Below are 27,125 nucleotides of genomic sequence, written 5' to 3' on the forward strand. Positions count from 1 at the left end.
ATTATATATACACGCAACATACACATACCTATTTATACATAATATACATGTAATTTTCCCCTGTCATTTACTAAAAATTTCTTTTCCTGTGACATTATGTCAAGATCTAAGTGATTGGTTAATGTAATGAGCATCATTCGTAACAGATATTCTTTGGAATTAACAAAGCTTTGTTAAAAGATGTTTTAATATTAACATGTATATTTTAATAACATCGTGGAACCACTGAAGGTGAACTTGCTGTTTCCAGGCAGCAATTAGCAAAAGCATAAAAGCATGATGGATTTTTATTTTCATTTTTTTACCGTATTTTTAAAAATAATTTCAACTTTTAGATTCAGGGAGTATGTGTGCAGGTTTGTTACATGGGTATATTGTGTGATGCTGAAGTTTGGGGTATGAATGATTCCCATCACCCAGATCATGATCATAGTACCCAATAGGTAGTTTTTCAGTCGTTGCCCCCGTCCCTTTATCTCACTCTACTAGTCCCACATGTGTATTGTTCTCATCTTTATGTCCATGTATACATAATGCTTAGCCTCCACTTCGAAGTGAGAACATGTGGTATCTGGTTTTCTGTTCCTATATTAATTCACTTAGGATAATGGCCTACAGCTGCATCCATGTTGCTGCAAAGGACATACTTTTTTTTTTCTTTTTTATGGCTGTATAATAGTTCATATTGTATACATACTATGTTTTATTTATCCAGTTTACTGTTGATGGGCATCTAGGTTGATTCCATGTCTTCTTCAATGTGAATATGGCTGCAATGAACGCATAAGCACATGTGTCTTTTTGGTAGAATGTTTTATTTTTCTTCAGGCGTATACCCAGTAATGGAACTGACAGGTCGAATAATAATTCTGTTTTAAGTTGTTTGAGAAACCTCCAAACTGCATTCCACAGTTGCTGGACTAATCTATATTTCCCTCAAGCAATAATAAATGCTTATATCCCCTAATATAAGCATTCCATTTTCTCCACAGCCTCGCCATCATCTGTTATCCAAATCATATTTCCTAGGTTCTCTTCTAGGATTCTTACGGTTTGAGGTCTTACATTCCAATCTTAAATCCATCTTGATTTGTAGATGGTGAAAGATAACATTTGTAGATGGTGAAAGATAGGGGTCCAGTTCAACACTTCTGCATATGGCTAGCTAGCTGTCTCAGCACCATTTATTGAATAGGGCGTTCTTTATACATTGCTTATTTTTGTCAACTTTGTTGAAGATCAGATGGCTGTAGGTGTGCAGTTTTATTTCTGGGTTTTCTATTCCATTCCATTGGTCTATGTGTCTGTTTTTGCACCAGTACCATGCTGTTTTGGTTACTGTGGCCTTATAGTATAGTTTGAAGTTGGGTAATGTGATGCTTCCAGCTTTGTGCTTTTTGTTTAGGATTGCTTTGGCTATTCAGGCTCTGTTTCACTTTCTATAAATTTCATAATAGTTCTTTTTTCTAATTCTGTGGAAAATGACATTGGTAGTTTGATTGGAATAGCATTGAATCTGTAAATTGCTTTGAGGAGTATGGCCATTTTAATAATATTGCCTCTTTCAATTCATGGGCATGAAATGTTTGTCCATTTGTTTGTGTCATCTATGGTTTCTTTCAGCAGTGTTTTGTAGGTCTCCTTGTAGACATCTTTCACCTCCTTGGTTAGATGTATTCCTAGTTACTTTATTTTTTGACTGTTGTAAATGTGATTGCATTCTTGATTTGGAACATTATTGGTGCATGGAAATGCTACTAATTTTTGTACCTTGATTCTGTATCTTGAAACTTTACTGAAGACATTTATCATTTCTAGGATCTTTTTGGTTGTTTATAGGAATAGAATAATATTATCAGCAAAGAGAGATAATTTGACTTTTTCTTTTCCTCTTTGGAGGCCTTTTATTTCTTTATCTTACCTGCTTGTTCTAGCTAGGACTTCTAGTGCTATGTTGAATAGGAGTGGTGAGAGTGGGCATCCTTGTGTTGCTCCTGCTTAATGGGAATGCTTCCAGCTTTTTCCCATTCATGATATTGGCTGTGGGTTTACAATAGATTGTTTTTATTATTTTGAAGTATGATCTTTCAATGCCTAGTTTGTTGAGGGTTTTTAATCAGGAAAATTTTGGATTTTAAGCATGGTTTATTTCTAAAGATTCAAGAAGAACATCATCCTTAGAATGCATAGAAAGTTGAAAATAGATCCTGATAGTTGATTTTTAAATGTCAACATGATAATAAAATGTGCTTAGATAAATCCCTATTAATGAAATGTAAATAAATTCACCAAGTTTATTGTCTACTTTATATCCAATGTACTTTTCATAAGTTTTTATTTTAGTAGCATTTGTGTAAGCAAACAACATTACATTTCAGTAACTATTAAGACATTCTACAAATTCAGTCCAAGTCTAGGCTGCAAACACAGAAGTAGCATTGTACCCAGAAAGAAATGGACGTTGGATCTCCTAGAATAAAGTAGAAATATGTATTCCAGAGAGACTGAACACAGAGCAAGCACAGTTCCAACCATTTTGTGATTACAACTACTAGTAAACACTTTATAGGGGTCATCTGCTTTAGTGGCATAGGTATCAAACAAGGAAAAACTTGGTCTTAATTAAACACGTATGTAGCAGAAATATCTTTTTAAGAAAATAAAACCTGTATTTTGAAACTTAGAATTTTTAAGAAAGACTTTTAAAAATGCACTTGTTTAGCCACTTCACCACTTAGTAATCCACACCACTTGTAAGGATTAAGTAAAATACGTAGTGCTATTTATCATGTGAATTTTTTTAAATTGAAGATAGCTCAGTTCTTTACTTGCTCTGCACCTAATCTCCATTCCCTCAATCAGGGAATTTTAGTCAGTTTTCTTCCTTTGTCTTTCTTTCCTTCCTTTCTTCTTCGCTTCCTTTTTTTCTTTTTTAATATAGCACTAGACTATTTCTGTTAATATGTTAAGAATAATACATGTTTTCTGCAGATGAATTGTATCTTTAAAGAAAAAAGAAAGCACTCTAATCAAATTGGCTATAGTAGGATACACCCACATTCCACATACCGTCATTTATTTGAATATAAGACTTGGTTCTATACACCTTAATCCAAATGGGATTATGTAAAGCTTTATGTCACACAGGAAATACTTTATAGGTACTCCTGGAGAACCGCACCATGACCTATTATGTCATAAATAAAGAAAAGAGTAAAATTAAGACTTGAAATTTGGCAATAATAAGAATACTGAAATTTATGTACCCATTTGATGTATATAGGTGTATCTGCACACGATATTCTCAGTTCAATCTAACTATATTCTAAAATGATATGGTTTTGTCTATGCCCATACTCCTCAGACCTTTTAGTGGCCTTATTTCAGCCTGAAAAAATAAAATAACAAAAAATGTGATTAAAAAGTGTATATGTGCTAATTACAACTATTGTGGTTATCAGGTTGAACTTTCTCAGCATCCTGAGTTTAACTCTAATCTTTATTCTAAAAGAAAAATTTGAAGCCAAGTTGTAGAAAACAAGGCAATCAACCCTCTATCTTATAGCAATATAATTTAAGGAAACTAAAAATAAAACATTAAATGCAAATAGTAAATATCTGATGCATATAGATTGTTATATGCATTTTGTAAAGCTGCTGTTTGCAAAGACAGTTTTTGTACTGCTGACCATGTACAGACTACAGTAACCAGATAATACGTTTTAAAAGTGTGTATAATTCAAAATAAAAAAGGAAGACTGTGAAGTCATTAAATAATTGTAAATGTAAGTGATGCTCATATGTTTACACCTGTTTTATAACATATAGCATAATTTTATATTTTAAATATTATAAATAACATGTATATATTTAATTTTAAAAAACATATAAGCCAGAAAAATAAAGGCAAATGTACTCCATTTCTGACCTGCTTGACAAACATCTTGATTGGAAGAATTTCTTATTTTTGTAGCAAGTAAAAAAAAAGTTACTAGAGTTCTGCTTCCAGTTATGATGGAATTACTAAAACCTTACTCTCCTTCTATTAAAAAGAAACAGAAAACTGATCAAAATATGTAAGACAATTGTTTTCAGGCACTGGAAAATTAACAGGGAAGTTTGATCCCTGAAAGAAGGAAAGCAAACAATATGGGCCACATGTTTTCTTGACTTTTTGTCTGGAGGCACTTTCTGGACCACAGTGAACAGAGAAGGGAGAAATAACCTAAGCAGACCCCAGTAGTCTTACAGAGTTAAGAAAACAAGATCAGAGGTCTAAGGTACTGCAATTTGCAAGACAGACAAGTGGAGAAGTAGCTATGGAAAAGAAAAGCCCCGGAAACCTACATAGATATCCTTTTGAGTCTTCTGATGAATACTAAGCCACAAATGCGTGGGGTAAAACTCCCTAAAATCCAGCAAAGAAATACCAGAAATACTATAAGCTAAACAATTTCCAGAGCTCACATAGATGTGGGAGATTTTCAAATTTCAGCCAACAGAATGGAAAACCTTTATTGAACATCCAGGGTATTTGGTAGAAATCTCAGGAAAAAAAAAAAAAAAAATAGTGCTGTAGTACCAGGGCTCATCTGTCCCCAAAATAAGCTTAAACAGCAAGCTTCAAAAGGCACACGCTGATCCCCAAGTGGTTTAACTCCTGCAAGAACATCTAACTTCTTTTTAAGACAAAAAAAGTTACAAGCATTGAAGAAGGTTAAATTTATAGTGCCCAATATCTATTTAAAATTTAAGAGATATTTTAAGAAACAGAAAAATGTAATTCTTAATAGGAAAAAGAAATCAAGTAAAATGGAACCAGAATTTACAAAGATGATGAAGGCAAGCAAAAAAAATTCTTTTTTTTAAATAATAGCAGAAATTTTTTAATTTAAAAATAATGGTAGAATATTTTCCAAAATTGATGAAAACTATAAACCACATATCCAAGAAGTCCAGTGAATCCCAAATAGGTTAAATATATGTAAAACACACTGGTGCACATCATAATCAAATATTAAATGCTGCCGGAGAAAAAAGGACATATCATATACAAAGGAAAAAGATAATGTTGATAGATTTCTTATTAGAAATGATGAAAGCCAAAGAAAATGGAACAAAATCCTTATATTGCTGAAAGAAAACTAAAATCTGTCAACATAGGAATCTATGTTTAATTAAACTACTCTTCAAAAATGACAAAACCTGACATAATTCTTCATGAGCAGACTACAAGAAATGATAAAGTTCTTCAAGTGAAAGGAAAATTATACCAGATGAAAATTTGATCAACACAAAAGAATGAAAAACTAGAAGTGGTAAATGTGTGAGTTAAAAAAAAAAAAAATACTTTTTCCGTATTTCTAAATGTCTTCAAAAATAATTGACTCCTTAAAGCAAAAAATAATGTCAATGAATGTGGAGGTTTTATAACATATGTAGAAGGAGAAATTATGACAATGATAGTACCAAAAAGTGGGAAGAAGAAATAGAAATATATGTTGTTGTAAGATTCCTACATCATTCATGACATGGTATTATGCTATTTAAAGTAGATGTTGACCAATTTAAAATGCATGTTATAAATCCTACAACTATAGCTAACAAGCCAACAGGAAAGACAAAATGGAATAATAACAAAATAACACATGTAAAATATTGTAGGAAATAAGTAAAAAAGGGAAATGCCGAAAACAAATAGCAAGATAGTATATTTAAACCCAAATATATCAATAATTGCATTAAATGTAAATGATCTAAATGCTTTTGTTGAAATGGAGAAATTATCAGAGAGTATTTTAAAAAATAAGGCTCAACCATATGCTGTCTAAAGAAAACATACTTATAAAGAGTAAAAAAAAAAAATGAAAAACAATGTTCATACAAATCCTAATCATAAGAAAATCTGAGGAACAGTATTAACTTCAGACAATATAGTGATATTAACTTTAGGACAAGTACTATTGCCAAAGATAAAATAGATAAATATAGCAATCCTAAATGTGTAGGCACTCAATTACAGAACTTTAAATTACATGAAGGAAAAACTGATGTAACTGAAAGGAAAAATTGACAAATTCACAAGACAAATTCATAATTATAGTTTGCAATGTTAACACTGCTCTTTCAGTGTTTTATAGAATAAACAGACCAAATGAATAAAAATATAGAAAACTTAAAGAATACTATCAGCTAAACTTGGTATATTGACAATTATAAACTACCAGCAGAATACATGTTCTTTTCTAGCATATATGGAACATTTACCAGTAGACAAGCCACATGCTGGGCTACAAAACAAGTCTCAATAAATTTGGAAATGCTAAAATCATACAAAGTATTTGTCTGATGATAGAGAAACCAGAAATCAACAATAAAAGAAGGAAGAGGAGAAGGAGGAAGAAGATGAGGAGGAGGAGGAAGAGGACAAGGAGACAAGGAGTAAGAGAAAAAACTGATAGATATTTAGAAAGTCCCCAGATGTTTGGAAATAAGTTCCAAATAACTCACAGTTCAAAGAAGAAATCACATGGAAAATTACAAACTATTTTTAACTTAATGAAAATGGAAACAAAATGTATCAAAACTTGTATAGGGCACCTAAGGCATTTTTTAGAGATAAATCTATAGCTTTAAGTGTTTTTATTTAAAAAGGAGATCTAAAATCACAAATCTAAGCTTGTATTTTAAGAAGCTAAGTGAAAGGCAAGCAAATTAAAACCTAATACAACTGGAAGAAAAGAAATAATATATAAGAGCAGAAGTCAATAAAAATAGAAAACAAACAAGAGAGAAAGTTAATGGAAGTAATTTTTAAAATCAGTAAAACTGATAAGCCTCCAACTAGACTAAAAGAACGTAAGTTACTGTCCTGTATGAAAGAAAGATAGTAACACAAATCTTATGGACATTAAAAGGATAAGAAAAGAACATTATAAAGAACAATAAACTTGACAATTTAGATCAAATAATAAAATTATTTGAATTATACACATTACCAAAACTGAAACAAACAAAAATAACTCTGAATCATACAATAAAAATTGATAAATTGGATTTCATCAAAATTAATAACTTCTACACTTCAAAAAACACCATTAAGAAAAGGAATGGACAAATGGTATACTTGAAGAAAATATTTTCAATACCGAGGTCGAAAAAGGACTTATATCCAGAATATATCAATAATTCTTACAAATCCATAATAAGAAGACAACTCAATTTAAAAATGGGTAAAGTATTTGAAAAGACAGTTCACGAAATATACATGAATGACTAATAAAGACATGAAAAAATGTTATTAATCGTCAGGAAAATGAAAATTAAAACCCTAATGAGATATTACACATGTACACTACAATGGTTAAAATTAAAGACTGACAAAGCCAAATGCTGGAGAGGATATGGAACAACTAGTATTTTCATACATTGCTGGTGAGAATGTAAAATGATACAACTTTGAAAAACAGTTTGGCTGGGCGCGGTGGCTCAAGCCTGTAATCCCAGCACTTTGGGAGGCCGAGACGGGCGGATCACGAGGTCAGGAGATCGAGACCAGCCTGGCTAACACGGTGAAACCCCGTCTCTACTAAAAAATACAAAAAACTAGCTGGGCGAGGTGGCGGGCGCCTGTAGTCCCAACTACTCGGGAGGCTGAGGCAGGAGAATGGCGTAGACCCGGGAGGCGGAGCTTGCAGTGAGCTGAGATCTGGCCACTGCACTCCAGGCTGGGCGACAGAGTGAGACTCCGTCTCAAAAAAAAAAAAAAAAAAAAGGAAACATAGATTTAGCACACAACTCAGCAATTCCACTCTTAGGTGTTTAAAAGAAATGAAAATATATGCCCACACAAAGTCTTGTATACAAATGTTCATGGCAGTTTTATTCGTAATAACCAAAAACTAGAAACAGCAAGGTTTCCATCAACAGGAGAAGAGATAAACAAACTGTGGTATAGCCATATGATGCAAATCAATTCAGCAATTAAAAAAAAAAAAAACAAATTACTGATACACACAACAGAATGATTCTCAAAAACATGTTGAGCAAAAGAAGTCAGTCACAAATGTACATAATGAATATGTACATTATGATTCCACTTATATAAAATCCTAGAAAATGCAGACTAATCTGTAATGGCATAAAGGAGCTCAGTGGTTGTCTAAGATCTGAAGTGAGTGATTGCAAGCAGCCAAGGAACACAAGGAGACTTTTAGGGTGAAGCAAATGTTCTATATCATGATTGTGTTTACAGGGGTGTATATATTTGTCAAAACTAATTGAATTATACACTTAAAATAGGTACATCTTACATATAAATTAAAAATCAATAAAATTTATGTTATTAAGTTACAGAATTGTTTAAATTTATGTAGTAAGAATGCAGATGTATTTGTTTGTCAACATGTTTCAGCTAATATCTTCTGACCAATCAAATGTATTAGTATGGTTACTATATCAGAATTAAGGTGTGGTGTGCTGAAGGAAGTTTTAAGATATACCTGTTTTATTTCTATAATACCTAAACTAAAGCAAACCATTTGGATGAAAAAAGAACTCCCTATTTTATAAAACTAAAAATATTGAGTTAAGGAGAGATGCCTAGATATCCATAGTCTGTCAACTTGCTTTTGATTGATATTTTTGCCAGTTGGGCATCAACTAAATAATATGTACAGAATATAAGTATTTTATTCTTCTCTCTAGCTTACAATCTCTAGCTCCATTTCCTTCCTAAAAAATAGGAAAAAGATTAATGTCTTTATATTAATTTAAAAAGTCATAATCACAGAATTTCCTAAAAAAAAGTATTTCAGGTCACTTTTTGTTTTTTTGTTTGTTTGTGTGTTTGTTTTTGAGATAGGGTCTCACTCTGTCACCCAGGCTGGAGTGCAGTGGCATGATCTTAGCTCACTGCAACCTGCACCTCCCTGGTTCAAACGATTCTCGTGCCTCAGCTTCCATAATAGCTGGTACTACAGGCACACAGCAAGATACCCGGCTAATGTTTGTATTTGTTGTAGAGATGGGGTTTTGCCATGTTGCCCAAACTGGGTTCGAACCCCTCAGCTCAGGTGATCCACCTGCCTCGGCCTCCCAAAGTTCTGGGATTATAGGCGTGAGCCACTGTGCCCAACCATGAATTAGTCACTTATCTGTTCAGCTATGTACTTATAATCTAGATTTTTTTTCATCTTGACAGCTAGTGGCAAATGCTTGTTTATGACTTAAACTAACATTTTGGTTAATTTTGATGGTAGAGATAAAACTCTACCATTCAAATAACATCTAATTTGCTAAAATCTATTTAATAAATAAGATTTTTTCCTGATCTTTCTTGATCATGTAATGGTTTAGATAAAACACGTGTTTCTTGATCATGTGTGGTTTAGGTTAAAAAAAATAGCATTGATTTCATGCCCTCTGATGAAATCTACTTCCTGAGCACGTGATAGGTATTTTGGAAACGTAACATCACATGTGATTGTTTCCCCACTACATTGGAGATAAGTAAAGCGTGTTTTTCACATGAATGTCCTTGGATCACAGGAATCAATTTCTGGCAAATATTGTTAATTCTCTATTTAAAGAATGATTCATTTACTCAAGAACAATTTAGGCCCACCTTTTCTTCATGTAGAAGGTACAATTCAAACATCTGCTCTACCTTACAGAGGATTAATGTCTCTTATACATGCCAATTCAGCCTCACTAGAGATCTCCTGTGTTAGTCTGGATGTCCAGAGAAGCAGAACCAAAAGATAGATATTGGAAAGACATATATATTTGAATATAGATAAAGATATAAAGAGATTTATTAGAAGAAATTGGCTCACACAGTTATAGAGGCTGAAAATTCTCAAGATCTGTACTCAGTAACTGTGTCTAGACCAGGGAGAGCCAATGATGTGGTTTCAGTCTGAGTCCGAGTGCAAGTCCAAAGGCTGGAGAAGACTGATATTCAGCTCAGACAGTCAAGCAGAGAGCTCATTCTCCTTTACTTCCCCTTTTTCTTCTATTCAGGACTTCAATAAGTTGGATGCAGCCCACCCACAGTAGGGAGGACAAACTGCTTTACTTGTTTACTGACCCAAATGCTAATCTCCTCTGCAAACCCCTCACAGACACATCCAGAATATTTGTGTAATCAAATATCCAGGCACACTGTGGCCCAGTCAAGTTGATATAAAATTAACCACCACATCTCCCCAACTTTCATCCCCTTAAATAGATAAAAACAAGGGGTCACTGCTTTCCCCGGGACATTCTCTTACTTGGGATATCTATGGTACATAAGGATCTTGATAACCAAGCATGATAAGATAAGCGAACAAGGTGAGATGGAAAAGCAAGCAAGTGCTCAGGAAAACATACTAGTTTAAAACATGGCCAGAATCTGGCCAAAGCCTACTTTGGAAATGATTAAGTGGTTTATAGAAGCAATTGTAAAATTTGTTTGAGGAAAAAAATGTGTCGTTTGAATTTACTTTAATTAAATACTTCAGACTCTTTTGTTGTTGCTGTTTTCCCCACCCTGGTATATAGCTATTCCAGTGACTTAAACATATGTTACCATATCTCTTAGTTTCTGATAGATGCCCAAAGATCAACATTCAGATTTTATATCGTGATGTGACTTTCTGTACAGAGAATAGCGTTTATTTTTAGGATTATTAGAAATGAATACAAATATAAAAAAGAGAGAAAGTGCTTAAAGAGCTTATTTTAAATCATGAAGATTTAGTGGAAGAAGCACCAATACAGATATTCTTCCTAAATGCTGATTATATAGCAAGGGATCTCATAGCAGTTTCTTCCCATAGACGAAAGAACAAAAATGTGTTCTATTTTTTCCCTATAAAAATGAAGCTATGTGAATTTTTCTAAGCCAGAGATATGTTTCTTATGCAAAAATACTATGAAAATGAATTGGAATAGATTAAAAACTGTATACAAATTAACACTCCAAAGAAACTGAGTTTCTTAAAAGAATTTGTTATCCCTTAACAAACCTAATGTATTCAAAATAATCTCAAATTTAATAATAGATTTTTCTTCTACAAAGTTAGATTTGAGGCTGAGAGGCAGAAATAAGTCACAATTTAAAACTAATATGTTAACTCCAATTCAAAAAGGGTTTTTAAATCCCTAAAAGACACTTTTGCCTCATATTTTTTTCAAGAAAATGTATTTTTGGTGAGCCATGACATGCCTTCTTTTTCAAATGAAAGGGTTTATTTCAAATGCATTTCTCCCTAGTCAATGCTCCCAGCCACAAGCTGATATTATAAACAATGTGAGTTTTCACTTTCATTTAGAATCCATGATGAATTTGGATACTTTCCCTCTCCAGCTTTATCACTAAAATTATGAAATGTAAAGCAGTTTTAGTTTAACTTCTTTTTTCCCCCATGATCCAATGGTAAATCCTCACTAGACTGAGATAATCAAAATCCTCATGCTTGATACTCTAACAATATATAACTTGCCTATGTTTCCCCCATAACTTTGTTTTTTATCCAATCCAGCACTAATGTATGCAAGCATTTTTGGGAATGTATCTGCAATTATCCAAAGACTATACTCGGGAACTGCCAGGTACCACATGCAGATGCTGCGAGTAAAAGAATTCATTCGCTTTCATCAAATCCCCAACCCTCTGAGGCAACGTCTTGAAGAATATTTCCAGCATGCATGGACTTACACCAATGGCATTGACATGAACATGGTATGTATGTCTGTTTTCCAAAATGAAAGTGCCACAGGCATTATAGTGATAGCCAAAATGGAATAAAAGCCAGAATCACCAGCTTTGAACCCCTTGCTTTTGTTTTCTTCTCTCGGATGTGTATTTTCTCCCCTGGAGATAGTCTCTCATTCTCAATTCATGGCATTGCATGGTGCTATATCTAGTTACACTGTGTGGCAAAGGCATTATAACATGATGCAAACTGATATAACTGTGTGTAGTAGAGTTCCCACTTCTGGTGAGAGAGAGCATTGCTTTAGCTGGGACTTGGGTTTTTACTGCATGACCTCATTGCCAACACCCCCCAAAAATAGTTGGATCCAGTTGCAATAAGGTTTGGCAAGTAAACAGTAACAATTATGATGCCCCCAAACAGAGATCTCAGGTTAACACACTTTAAAAGACAGGAAATTGAAAACTTAAAGGAGAGGTCAGGGAGCTTAAGTATACATAAGCATTTTATCATAGGAAGTTTCACACTTTAAGAATGTTTTTTTCTATAATTTAAATGATCTACACTGTGCCCTTTTACTGTACCTGGTTTAACGCGTCTTTCCTTTCAAGGGGGAAATATGGATCCCTTCATATTTTTCCTTCACCTTTTAAGCAAATTCAACATCAACAATCACCTGTCATAACCTCCCTTCCTGTATCACTGCTCAAAAATCAACACTTTTAATGATATTAATGTGGTCCAAAGACCTCTTTTGATTATTAGGAGAATTGCCCACTTTCTTTTACCTTGCAATTTGGCTATAAAGGCTGGTTTCTAAATAAATTATACAGCAAATCCAAATTCGATGATGTATCATAGAGCGCCAGAAAAAAAGGAATAAAAATATGGTGGCTTCCCATATGGCTACTCCTCCACTGGGCAAGAACCCTGTTTCTAAGAATTTCTCAGAAAATAAAAGCACTCACATTTAATTATGTCAATTGCATGAAACAATTTTTGTGTAAGTGAGCCTGTACAATTTAAAATGGTACTTTCTGTTTAACCAGTAATAGTCTAATGAAGAAAGAAGGGTTCAAAATTAATAGGAATGGTGCAGAAAGCACTGCAAATATTACCCAATTTGAAAGTAATATTTATATATGGATAAGTTTATCATACCTGTGTGTGATGTATTTGATTGAGAAGGACATGCCATGACAAAAATGACAATTTGAAGAGCTAATCAAATGAGCACTTTTCACGCAAAACCCCTTGAGTCATTTCTAATCATCCCAAAGTTTCTTGTGAAAAATTCATTTGTAAATTGATCCCCCAAAGGAACACTTTAATCTCACAAGAAAGAGCACCTACATGTTGATCACTTTTCTATATTTCCATCACTGTTATTGTTTAACAAAGGTGTCAGCATTCAAAGTCTTTTGGGGACTCTCTGCTGCTGGGTTGGCTGAAGCAGTGTCAAGAATTTTTAATCAAAACACATCACTCATTTTTTGTTGTTCCATACTGCCAGATTATTTCAAAAACAGTAGCAAAACAATTATTTTACCCCCCTCCATGTAACTAGTTTTGTGACCATTTTTTTGTGATAAAGTCTATTTTGTGACAACTATTTACCTTTCATTGTTTGACTCTATTACCTATGAATATGGTTTATATACCACTTGCCTATTTACAATGTACTTATGAAAGATTTATCTCTTTCCTGTCTGCTTCACACCTTAATAAATGGAATCACAACACCCACCGGTAAGAACAGGAGGTATTTATATCCAATTTAATTCTCGTGTAAATTGTGGAGAACACCCTTGTTATCTGTCAGGTTTAGAGCTTGTTAAATGATTTCCAATGTTAGTTCTGATCTTTTTTGCATGATGTAGCTGAGGAAATACAAAGCAAGAAACTGGGGAAGACAACCTGGAAGAGGCCAAGTACAGAATAGAAATCCTTAACTTTAACAACGACTTGACCTCTAACAATATTTATATACAATTTCCCAGTCCCCATAAAAATTCACTTCTCTGCCCCTATCCCGACTCTGGTAAAGGCTATGGGTATACGGTTTGCATTAGATAATTGTCATATATAAAATGTCATTCTCTTTCATTATCTTCTATTTTCATGATGTAGGTGCTTTTCTTTCCTCTCATCTGCATGCCTGTATTACATCGTCCTGGAGTGTGTGAGCTCTAAACCATGTGCTGCTGAGTCTTGCATGTGGTTTTGAGAGCTTGACTTTGCACGGACTTCTTGTTTGTGTACAGTGTCTACATTTCTCATTTTGTGACTGCAAAGTGAGTAAGCGAACTGCAAGATAACTCTGAACACTCAGCAAATGGAAGATGCTTACTTGTTAAGCACTACTTATGAAACAAAGTTGATTAGAGAAAAAACAACTATACCCTTAGACTATTGAGAGGTTAAAAAAAACCAAAATGGATTTTTTTTACCTCCAAAACCACACTTAAAATCTCTATGTATTGTCAACTAAATTGTAATTTAATCGCAGTTTAAAATCATTCAAATTTATGTATTATCACACATAAAAGCACATTTAACTTGTATTTTGCATCAGCATTCCATGATATTTTAAGTATAACCTTAAATATAATTTCTCATGAAACATTTCAGGTCATTTTCACTGTTCAACCATGTCCAAATGAAGTACAAGATACTCATTCACACTGTATTGATTGACCTAAAATTATTTTTATGAACAAAACCATTTGATTGTTTGATAGACCAAAAAAATAAGAAATAATTGACCTAAAAAGTGTGGCCATATCCTTTAATCCCTGCATCTTTTGCTTTTTGTGTAAAAGCTGTTACCAGAATGTTTCAAAACTTAAAGCACTGTGGGAACAAGTATGGACTCCCTTTTAATTGAGCCAGATGGTTGAGAGTACAAAAGGAAATGGGCCAGAATAATGAAGCCACTGAAAGAATCACAGTGTTTTGTTTTGTTTTGTTTTTGTTTTTGTTTTTGTTTTGAGGCAGAGTCTTGCTCTATTGCCCAGGCTGTAGTGCAGCAGTGCCGTCTAGGCTCGCTGCAACCTCTACCTCCTGGGTTCAAGCAATTCTCCTGCCTCAGCTTCCTGAGTAGCTGGGATAACAGGCACATGCCACCACACCTGGCTAATTTTTGTATTTTTAGTAGAGATAGGCTTTCACCATGTTGGCCAGGATGGTCTCGATCTCCTGATCTCAAGTGATCTGCCACCTTGACATCCCAAAGTGCTGGGATTATAGGCGAGAGTCACCACGCCTGGCCTAGATCATGTTCTTTTGAGTGTGATCTCATACTAGGAATAGTAAAAATCATATGAAAGATGTGCAGAAGTTAATTCTGGAAAACTCTCTTCCCTCTACCTCCAACATTTTTAATTAGGAGTGAAGAGATACTTTTTTCAGAGTAGGACTGATAGCATCTCAATGAATTTCTCCAAATCAAAGCTGTCTTCTGATACAGTCTGAAACTTTCTGAGGTTACCTAACACTGTTTTAGTTACAGCACTACCACAGTAATGAAAATCATCTTTCATGTCAGTGTAGAATCAAGTGGCCTCACATCACACACACACACACACACACACACACACACATACATACACACAAAGAAGTACTCCAATGACCATGGTCCATATATTTTTCCGGATGAAGAGAAATAAACTATTTAGGGCAGAGGCTACTCCTAAATTTAATATTATAATTGCATGGAAGAAGTGCCTGTATGAGCATTTAATGGAGAATTTACTCCTTACCTGAAAATAGCACCTCTGCCCCCACCAAATAATGCCCAGATAATATAAAAAATGCAGAATAGAGATTCAGAAGACCTACAAACTAACTCTCAGTCTGCCACTACTCTTGGACAAGTCACTTAACCTCTCTGCAATTTCATCAAACTTGTTGTTTTCCAATATTTTGAAAGCACCAGTACTCGAATATGCTAAATGTGCAAAAACGTTATTATGGGAGCTTTTCTGCTTGAGGATGGCAATTCTAACCTATCTGCTTCCCATCCCCCAACTCAGGTACTCAGGTAATCCAGAAACAGTTTTCATTTCTTTTAGTAAGAAAAGGGAATAGTTCCTTTTTTTTTTAGCCTGGGACATTAATGGAGGAAATTTTGAGAGACAGACATAGAAAGTGGTTGGAATAAGAGCCTAGGAAGAGGTATAAACTCTCATCTAGGTGGATAGGTAAGTTTTTCTTAAAGACAGGCAGGAAAGAAAAGAGAAAGGGTGAAGGTATTAGCTTGCAGGTTTAGAAGGGAACTTGATGGTACTTCCATTGCATTGTTTAGTTTCCTAGGTCAAGCAGAGACTAGATGAATCCTGAGAAAGGAGGAAGTGCAAGATAGAAGTGTAGCTCAAGACAGGAAGAGATTTTGGAGCTTTTGAGTTAGCTTAATAGGCTTTAAAAAACTTAGGATCATAGTGAGATTTTGAGTGACACAGCATAGACCTGTAATGGACCCTATGAACAAAGCCAGTTAAAAGTGGAAAAGAGAATAATAAAAAAAGATGTAGGACGGGCGCCGTGGCTCACGCCTGTAATCCCAGCACTTTGGGAGGCCGAGGCGAGCGGATCACGAGGTCAGGAGATTGACACCATCCTGGCTAACACGGTGAAACCCCGTCTCTACTAAAAATCCAAAAAAAAAAAAAAAAAAAAATTAGCCAGGCATGGTGGCGGGCGCCTGTAGTTCCAGCTACTCTGGAAGCTGAGGTGGGAGAATGGTGTGAACCCAGGGAGGGGCGGAGCTTGCAGTGAGCCGAGATTGCGCCACTGCACTCCAGTCTGGGCGACAGAGCGAGACTCCGCCTCAAAAAAATTTAAAAAAAAAATTTAAAAAATGATATACTGTTTAATAGAAATTTATATTGCTTGGAGCTGATGTGATTTCCAAGGAACATTTTAATAAAAATTTGACTTTCTTTACCTGCACAACTTTTAGTTTCTCTGTGATCTGTTAGAGTCGCCTCCACTACTAACACAGAGCTTATCTCTGCATCTACAATCTAACCCTACTCCATCAAAAACTGTGTTACAATCATTCTCTACACTTATTTAAAAGACTTCATCTGGGCCAGACCTTTATATTTAGATCACAGAGTGTTTTGATACACCATAGTGAAGTGTAATGGTGAACTCTTTCAGTTATGTTCAATTCAGCAACTCGGATGAAAACAATCCTTGTGACAATATACTCCATCAGAAATGTAAAAGCAAAATTTGCAAAGTAGCATGGCTTGCCTTCACTGTATTGCTTTCCTCTCCCTTACTTTTTTCTAATGATTTTTAATCTACTGACGTTGATATATACAGTCCATGATCTAGACTGATATGTGTATCATACAGCTGTAACAAAATTTTAGAAATATGATGCCCTCATATCCAGATAATCCTTCATGCATTTAAAAGGGGGCATAAAGATTGACCAAAACCTACATTTAAATGATAATGACCCACAGGACTGGCACACCTTTTGGTTTTCTATAAATACCTAGTTACCATTTAAGAGTTGAATTAAAGTAATAGTTTTGCACAATGCACTTGAAAAGATGTTGTCATCTGCGTATAGATTAGTTGACAGGAATTGCCTGGCTCTGCAGAAACTGGGAATGTACTAAAATTTCACACTGGCAAGAAGTCTACCACTATGAACACACAAATTTATCACTCATTATCACCTACTGTAGCCAGCTCCTTAATAGCAGGTGCTTTTAAAAGGCAAAGTTCACTTGCCTTTCCTATTTTACACCAAGGCTACTTACCGTACAGTGCTTCAAAATATCACAAAGAACAAGAAAACACCATCTGGAGCCCCCTGACATGAGCAATGTCAAGCTTAAGACAGGCATCTAATGTTTTCAGGTCACAAATGGTACATGTTCATCTTTCACAAGTGATGATAGTCACTTCATCCTGGTCTCCAACCATCAACAAGGAGGACTTATTTACAGTTGTAATCATGCTGCTTCTATGCAAAGTGAGTTCTTCAGTGGTAGGATCTGACCTTTAGCCCATTTTAAGTCAAGAAAAATAATGACAGTATGCCCTAGAGCTTTCCGTATTATAAAAAGTCTACAGAAACATTACACTCAGGTGGTGAACCTACTTTGATGCTTCAGTTTCTCTGTTTATTAATAATTTTACTCTTACAGTAGTTGGAAGGTAGAAATGATGTCTCAAATTGTTTTTTAAATCCTTAAAATAATGTTCCTATTTGAATAGAACTGTAGAGTGGAATTTCTTATGCTGAAGGGTATGATGTGTTTCAAAAAACTTTGGAGTGGTAGGAGCACAGGAATAACTCAACTCAATTCAGTTTCAGATCACTTGATAATCAACACAGGTTAAGCCACTAATGAAAAATAGAGATCATCAAAGTTCAGTTATAACATATTCTTTGGAAATATGATTTTAAGTCTCTTTTCATTCAAATACTAGAATAACTCAGCATTTCTTAAACCTAATGGAATCAAGGCATCCACAATTTTTTTTCCAAAATAAAAGCCCAATATTTTCTTTAGTAGAAGACATACCCAGTGGACTGGGATTGATGTTATAAATGGATATGAAAATGGTCCACCCAATATGTCATATTTCATAATCATTTTTTTAAAAGTGAAAACATTCAGATGTAATTCATCTTAGACCAAATTATCATATAGCCTTAAAGCAGCAATAGCTCAAGAAATTTAGATATATTTTAATTGTTTTTCTCAGTTTAGACATATTGCAATCCATGTGGATGAGCGTGGATGGAAAAAATACATAATCATTACATGTTTTATGCCAGATATACCTAAAAAGAAATCTCCTTTACTTTGCATCTTGGGCTCCTATTATTCAGGTGAGCCACTCCCAGTAGAACTCTACGTTCACCTTAGGGACTATCTGATAAGAGCTTTCTTTATTGGGTTGGGTTGGGGGGCATCACCTGTGATGATGCATTTTTTAACACTCCAGAGCTATGCTGAATCATTTCCATATATACTGTCATTCATTCTGCCCTCTCTTCCGTTAATCTTCTTAGATCAGTATGCTGTGCAACCCACACAAAGCTAAAACATGTCTGTGGTTAGGAAAACCGGCCATAGTGGGAAAATAAGCCAAAGACTCACTCTCCACAAAGGCTAAATTATTTTACTTGGATCATAGAGGTGAATCTCAAGCTATCATCTGATTCTGTGCTGTGAATAGAAAGGTGTGAGTGATAGAAAAATGTGTTTTCCAAGATACGGATTTAGCCCAGAGCCTAACTATAATTTTATCTGTTTTGTCTATGAGCTATTCTTTTTTTAAAAGATGGAGTCTCACACTGTTGCCCAGGCTGGAGTGCAGTGGTAAGATCTCAGCTCATTGCAACCTCCGCCTCCCAGGTTCAAGCGATTTTCCTGTCTCAGTCTCCCCAGTAGCTGGTACTACAGGCACTCGCCACCATGCCTGGCCAATTTTTGTATTTTTAGTAGAGATGGGGTTTCACTATATTGGCCAGGCTGGTCTCGAACTCCTGACCTTGTGATCTGCACTCCTCAGACTCCCAAAGTGCTAGGATTACAGGCGTGAGCCACTGTGCCCAGCGTATGAGCTATTCTTAATATTTAATAGCAGGCAACACCACAGCGAGGTCAGAGAATTATAATAAAGCAATTCCCTTTGACTAGATATCTAAAGAACAAAGGAGAGTGTAATGCCAGAAAAACAGCTACATGGTGCAAAATTTGACACGCCAGACTTCTAAAAGACAAACAAAAATATATAGGCTGGCCTAGAGTAATCATAGACAGAGACATTCTTGGAGTAAAAGCAGAGTGAAAGCATGTAAACAGTGGTCAGAATGAAAAAAAGTACTAGGTTACATAACATTTATATCCCATGCCTTCTAAATATGGGAATAACATTCAATGGAAATTTAAATCTGCACCTTGCTTTATTCCCTTTCCTTTCATTCTCACCCATCTTAGCATACAGAATTGAGATCTATAAATTTTTTTGAAAAAATTGTTATTAAACATTAATGACTGGTTCTCATACGCTTACGGCTTTTATATTGGCAGTTCTTAAAGAGAAAAAATATCTTAACCAATCACTGAAGCAAAGTTAAAGGAAACATTAGAAGACCTAACATTTTTCAAATTAAAGTACAGAATCATTTTAAATTATCAAACAGTACAAAAATTTGTTTTACAGTAATTAAAAAGTACTTTATATCTTTTCACTTAGAGACAACACCACGATGTAACATCACCTTGCAACCATACTCGTGACATATCATATACGTCCATTTTTTCCTCTTACAGACTTATCATAGCCTGATAAGAATTTGTTTTTAAATTGGGAAGCATCTTCTCTGATGGTGCGCATTTCATAGATATGTGTCAATCTAAAGAAAGAAACTGAAGCAAAATTTACATAGAGAGTTTATTTAGACCAACGTTGAGGACTTGCAGCTGGGAAACACTAGGAAATGCTCCAGAGAACAAAGGACAGGCTCAAAGATTTTTTGGTTTTGTTTTGCTCGTTTTGTTGTTGTTGTTGTTGTTGTTATTTTTCTATTTTTTAAGGGACAAATCAGGAGAGTGGGCAATTAGAAAAGCTGTTTGTCAGGAACTCTCATTGGTTTACAGAAATAGCACTGGTTAGTGATTTGCTATACATTGTTAAACTATAGGGCATGATTTATGGTATCCAGCATATAGCGTTGTTAGGTCAATTTCTATCAATTGGTGGATCTCTCAGTCTAGAGTCCCGATAGCAGCTGGATTACTTAGCTTAAGGTGGGGAGTAAGATGTGACTCACATGTCATTGCCTCTATAGACCTCATAATTTAAAGGGGCTTGCATTCCTTAGATAAAAAGTTATTTGCCTTCTCATATACACAAATTTTACTTAAATAAAATTGCAACATCTCTACTTTTTTATGAGAGACTTTTTAAATGCAAATTTTAAAGGTTTCTTATACTTCAATTTTTATACTTTACTCATCTCACTATCTATTACCTATGTGTGTAAACTTCCATACCTTTTTATATGCTAATATAATGATACTTATATTTGCATGTATACAGACATATATACATATTTACACACACATATAGTTGCATAATTTAATCTATAAAAACATTTAATTATGTGCAGTCCATGTTTCTCACTTAATAGCTTGTGAAAATACCTCCAAGTTGGCTAATACAACTAATTTATTCCTTTTAATGGCACATACATTCCATACTAGTTTATTTCATATACTATAACTATATAATACATAATATAATAATATATAACTACATATTATACTTATACTAATAGTTTCTTCTCTTACACTAATGGCTACATTGCTGGGCATTCTTTTGATTTCCAGTTTCATGCCACTTCAAACAATACTGCAATAAACCCACTTACATATATTTTCCTTACTTATACTTTTATATTTATGGGTAGATTCTCAGATAAGGGATTTTTGAGTAAAAGATTATATGTAATTTTAATTTTAATAGCTATTGTAAGATTACATTCCAAAAATGCTTAACAATTTACATTTCTATCGATAATGTTGGTACTTTTCCCCCTTCCCTTTACTAGCACTGGGTGTTATGGTTCTTTTTAATTTTTGCCAGTTTAATGGATATATGAAAGTTTGTTTTTACTCTGATGACATTTTCTGAGCTACTGTTAAATGCTCATTCATTCATATATACATACACACACCTTATTTGGCTTTTATTCTATGAATTGCCCATTCATAGCATTTTTTGCATATTTTCAAGTATCTTTTCTATATTATTTTATTTAATAAGAACTCTTTGTAAATATTAATGCTTTTCATATTGTAATTTGATCCTAATATCTTTTCAATATGTTGGTTTATTTAAGGACTATTTTGGATACAAAAGTTTTGTTTTTTTTTTAATATTGTCTAATTGGTCAACTTTTATTATATAGCTCATAGATCCTTTCCTGTTTTAAAAAGACTCTACTAAACTTTTGGATTATATGAGTAATTTCCTAAATTTTTTAATAAGATTTGGTATATGTTTAGAAAGAGAACGCCACAATTTGTTTGAAATCTATTTTTGTAAATTATTTTCTTCACATGAATAGAAAATAGTCATGGTAGAATTTATTAAATAAGCCATTCTTTTTTTCATTTAATTAAAATACCACCTGTGCTACACATTACATCACTGGGTATAATTGGGATACATATCTAGACTCTAAAGGCTGCTCTATTTGTCCACTCAGTGTAGTATAAGTATGGTTTGGCCGGGCACAGGGGCTCACGCCTGTAATTCCAGCATTTTGGGAGGCCAAGGAGGGTGGATCACCTGAGGTCAGGAGTTCGAGACCAGCCTGGCCAACATGGTGAAACCCTGTCTCTAATAAAACTACAAAAATTAGCTGGCCATGGTTGGTGGGGGACGCCTGTAATCCCAGCTACCTGGGAGGCTGAGGCAGTAGAATATCTTGAAGCCAGGAGGTGGAGGTTGCAGTGAGCCAAAATCGTGCCATTGCATTCCAGCCTGGGGGACAAGGGCAAGACTCCGTCTAAAAAAACAAACAAACAAAAAAATGGTTTGTGTTTAGCAGCTTTATATAATATTTTAATATCCTATAAGGTAGGTCGACACTTACTAATCTTATTTTGCTTATTTCTCCTGGCTACTTGAGAGCATTTATTCTTCCATAAAAAATATATGACTTTTTAAATTCAGTTACAACTTACTCCATGTTAAGTTTTTGAATTAACCCAAAGATCAGATTGTTAAATATGGCTCCCAAGAGTGAGAAATCATAACCACTATCAAGATTTACTAATAATTTCAAGGATTAAGGAATTATGAGCATAGGCACAGAGATCTTCCTTGCCATATTAGTATGAGTTCTGGCTCAGATTTAACGTAGGACTGTAAATGATATATGTTATTATACGACACTTAAACAGAATCTTTTTTGGTCATTAAACATTTACATTTTACATTCTGGACATTACGCAGCTTATATGACATTTTCCAGAAAGTCATGTTCTATTAAATCTACTAATAAAAGATTGGCCTATCATAGGTGATTATTTAGATACATCCTGCTAAAAATACTCCATAAATGGGAACTATTCCACTAATAAATACCCTTACTGTGTTTGCCAGGAGCAGGTCACTAATGTTTGTCAGTAGCTGGCCATTTTTCTTCCCTGTTATTTCTTGGGAAATATAGAAAATGGATTGTAGGTCTACTTTAACTCTTATTTAAATATAACTTTGGTATTTAAATATTAAGTCTCACGCATGCTGCACATTAAAATCATCTGAAATATTTTATAATAGTTAAATCAGAATTGCTTAAAGTCTGTGTCAGTATTTTTATAAATCTAATATGTAGACAAGGTTGGGAGTCACTGGTTTATATCTTAAAAAACAAAATCCAATTCAATAAGATTTTATCATTTTCTTCTTAAAAATTTTTACCTTTATTGTTAAATATCTTTATTAATTTTATATAGCATAGTGAATCAAATAAAATATATTATACATTTCCATTTTTACTTGCTTATAGATAATAAAGAATCAAACTATTTATCTTCTATCCAGCCACTTTAGCAAATTCTGATAGAATTTTTTTTTTGTTTGGTTCCATTTATTTTCTCTGTAACCAAGTTTTGGGTCAATTTGTTTTTCTTTAACAAATTCTGAAGGACTTCTTTTTGGTTTGGTTCAATTTGACCTCATTCTGATAGTACTTTTTAGTTTGGTTTAATTTGGTTCGTTCTGGTTTGTTTGAATGGTGGGTGGTCCTCTTGAGGATTTAATATTGGATGTTCTAAGCATACAATCATATCAGCAGCAAAAAGAGGTAAATTCATTTTCTATTTTTAATAGCAACCACTTATTGGGGTGTTTTTGGTTCTCTAGAATCTCCAAAATAATTTTGAAAAAAAAGTTGATTTCAATTTTAAATTTTTAATTAAAAATAATAAAATTATTATTTTAATAAAAATCTTAATAATTGATTTAATTAAAGAAATGTTAAGACTAATACGACTAAAATATCCTTGCACTCATGAAATGCATCCTACTTGAGCATAGTTTTTTAAAAATTTTTTAAATTTTTTCTTTCTTCCACTTTTATTTTAGGTTTGGGGGTACCTATGCAGATTTGTTACATAGGTAAATTGTGTGTCACTGAGGCTTGATGTACAAATGACCCCCAAGGTAGTGAACATAGTGCCCAGTGGTACCCTTTCTTACCACTCTTCCTTCTCACCCTCCCTCCTCAAGCAGTCCCCAATGTCTATTGTTCCCATCTTTATGTCCATGTGTATTCAATGTCTAGCTGCCACTTATAAGTGAGAACATGTAGTATTTGGTTTCCTATTCCTGCGTTAGTTTGTTTAGAATAATGGCTTCCAGCTGCATCCCTGTTGCTGCAAAAGACATAATTTCATTCTTTCTTATGGTTGCGTAGTATTCCATTGCATATATGTACCACATTTTCTGTATCCAGTCCACTATTGATAGGCATCTTGTATTGGTTGGTTTCATGTCTTTGCTATTTTGAATAGTTCTGCAATAAACATACAAGTGCATGTGTCCTTTTGGTAAAATAATTTAATTTCCTTTGAGTATTTACCCAAGAGTGGGACTGCTGGGTTAAATGGAATAGTTCTCTTTTAAGATCTTTGAAAAATCTCTACACTGCTTTCCACAGTGACTTAACTAATTTACATTTTCCACCAGCAGTGTACAAGTGTTCACTTTTCTCCACAACCTCACCAATATCTATTGGTTTTAGATTTTTTAATAATAGCCATTCTGGCTGGTGTGAGATGGTATCTCAGTGGAGTTTCGATTTGCATTTCTCTGATAATTATCGATGATAAGCATTTTTTTCATATGTTTCTTGGCCACTTGTATGCCTTTTTTTGAGAAGTATCTGTTCGTGTCCTTTGCCCACTTTTTATTGGAGTTCTTTGTTTTTTGCTTGTTGGTTTGTTTAATAAGTTCCTTATAGATTCTGGATATTGGATCTTTATCAGATGCACAGTGTGCAAATATTTTCTCCCGTTCTGTAGGTTGTCTGTTTACTCTGTTGGTAGTTTCTTTTGCTGTGCAGAATGTCTTTCATTTAATTAGGTTCCACTTTCAATTTTGGTTTTGGTTGCAATTGCTTTTGGGGATTTAGTCATAAATTTTTTGCCAAGGTTGAAAAGGTATTGGTAATGATATGGCCCGGAATGTCATTTCATAGGCTTTCTTCTAGAGTTTTTATTGCTTTTAGGTCTTATATTTAAGTCTTTAATCCATCTTGAGCTAATTTTTGTTGATGGAGAAACATAAGGGTCCAGTTTCAATCTTCTGCATATTGCTACCCAGTTATCCCAGCATCATTTATTGAATAAGGAATCCTTTCTTCGTTGTTTGTTATTGTCAACTTTGTTGAAAATCAGGTGGCTGTACTTGTGTGGCTTTATTTCTGGTTTCTCTATCCTATTCCATTAGTATGTGTTTGTTTTTCTATCAGTACCACACTGGTTTGGTTACTGTAGCCTTCTAGTATAGTTTGAAGTTGGGTAGTATGATGCCTCCAGCTTTGTTCTTTTTGCCTCGAATTCCTTTGGTAATTCAGGCATATTTCTGGTTTCATATGATTTTAGAATAATTTTGTCTAATTCAGTGAAAAGTGACTTTGGTACATTTACAGGAATGGCATTGAATCTCTACATTGCTTTGGACTGTATGGTCATTTTAACAATATTTATACTTCCCATCCATAAGCATGAAATGTTTTTTTCAATTTTTTTGTGTCCTCTCTCATTTCTTCCAGCAGTATTTTGTAATTCTCACTGCAGACAGCTTTCACCTCCTTCATCTGCTGTATTCCTAGATATTTTATTCTTTATGTGACTACTGCAAATGAGATTGCATTCTTAATTTGTCTCCGAACTTGGGTGTTACTGGTGTATAGAAATGTTACTGATTTTAGTACATTGATTTTGTATTCTGAAACTTTACTAACTTTGTTTATTAAATCTGGAAGTCTTCTGGTGGAGTGTATAGCATTTTCTAGATACAGAATCATATCGTCTGTAAAGAGAGATAGTTTGACCTTGTATGCCTTTTTTTTTCCTCTTTCTTACTTAATTCCTCTGGGTAGGACTTCTGGTTATAGATTTTTTGATACATTGTTGATATTATTGGTTAATCAGTTGTTTAGTATTTTGCATCTATTTTATAATGATATTCATTAGTGGTTATATGCTCTTTAAGTGTTAGAAAGAAATCAGTTGTAAAATCGTCTGGTTGTTTTAATAGTGGATCTTTAATCACCTCTCCCACTCTACTTGGTTATTTGTTCTACTTCTTCCTTAGTCAATATAATAATTTGCATTTTATCAAGAGTTCATGCATGTTATCTAGGCTTCCACAGTTGTACAATTGCACTTCTCTTATAAGATATTTAATATTTTCTGAATCAGCGCATGCATCTGCTTTTCTTATTCCTGAACTTGCATATTTTTCTCTCTCTCTTCTTTCCTTCAGCAGATCTTTGAAAGATTTATATATTCTATTTGATTTTATTCAAGGAATTAGCCCTTAGATGTATTTGAGCTAGCTTGCTACTATTCTTTTCATTTTCAGCATTTGCCTCCATTAATTCTCTCTTTCTTATTTTTTGATAACTTTATTATTCTTAACGTTTGTATTAAACTATTTTGTTGTCTGAGCCTTTATTTTTGATAATGAAGGTATCAAAAATAAAGAAAGAGTATACATATTTCTTTGAATACAAGTTTTTCGGTGGTTCTACAGGTATTAAAATGAAATATTCTCATTTTTATTTTCTAAATTGTTTCCTTTTTTATCAAAAAATTATCATCGAATATTGTTCTTAATTTCTAAGTACTCCTCTTTTATGGTTACTTTTTAATTGTTTTTCCTTATTTCTTGGATTATAACCAGAGTTTAGTGACTATAAAATTTCTACTTTTCAGGTATTTAAGATCCCACACCTAATCTATCAATCTGTTTGCATTTTTCTTAATGGCCCACCTTTATAAAAGATTTCTGAAGCATTCACTTTTATTTTCATAGTTGGGATAGGCAGTGGGAGGAGACACTGCTTTCCTTCTTTAGACAAAATTTTATTCTTTTATGTATTATATGATTGAATTATGTAATTCCACTAACAAGTTCAACTGGCATAAATAGGTTTGAAACACACACAGCTGTTTTATGACTCAAGTCGTAGAAGCAAAAATGTACATAGATACATTGGTATTTGGAACATTCAGAGTGCTAAGTAACAGTCAATACATTTTATAGGAGGGGAATTTGTTAGGTAGAGGAAGAGAACTTCCACTATTTTGAAAGCTTCCAGTATTTTACAAAAAGTTAAATAACTGCTAATACAGCCATCCG

At 33.9% G+C, this 27,125-nt stretch overlaps 1 protein-coding gene across 2 annotated transcripts in view; it reads left to right on the top strand.

Moving 5' to 3' along the window:
- Window positions 1-27,125, top strand: part of KCNH7 (potassium channel, voltage gated eag related subfamily H, member 7) — a 458,375-nt gene that overhangs the window by 393,783 nt on the left and 37,467 nt on the right. The window contains exon 9 of one of the 2 annotated variants that reach the window (XM_011991002.1): window positions 11,529-11,728. In XM_011991002.1, coding sequence (XP_011846392.1) covers window positions 11,529-11,728 — 200 coding nt within the window. Of the gene's footprint in view, window positions 1-11,528; window positions 11,818-27,125 lie in introns of those variants that run through there. The other variant, XM_011991003.1, reaches the window with a different exon arrangement.

This window comes from Mandrillus leucophaeus, unplaced genomic scaffold (assembly GCF_000951045.1).
Source record: "Mandrillus leucophaeus isolate KB7577 unplaced genomic scaffold, Mleu.le_1.0 Scaffold389, whole genome shotgun sequence".
Classification (NCBI taxonomy): Eukaryota; Metazoa; Chordata; class Mammalia; order Primates; family Cercopithecidae; genus Mandrillus; species Mandrillus leucophaeus.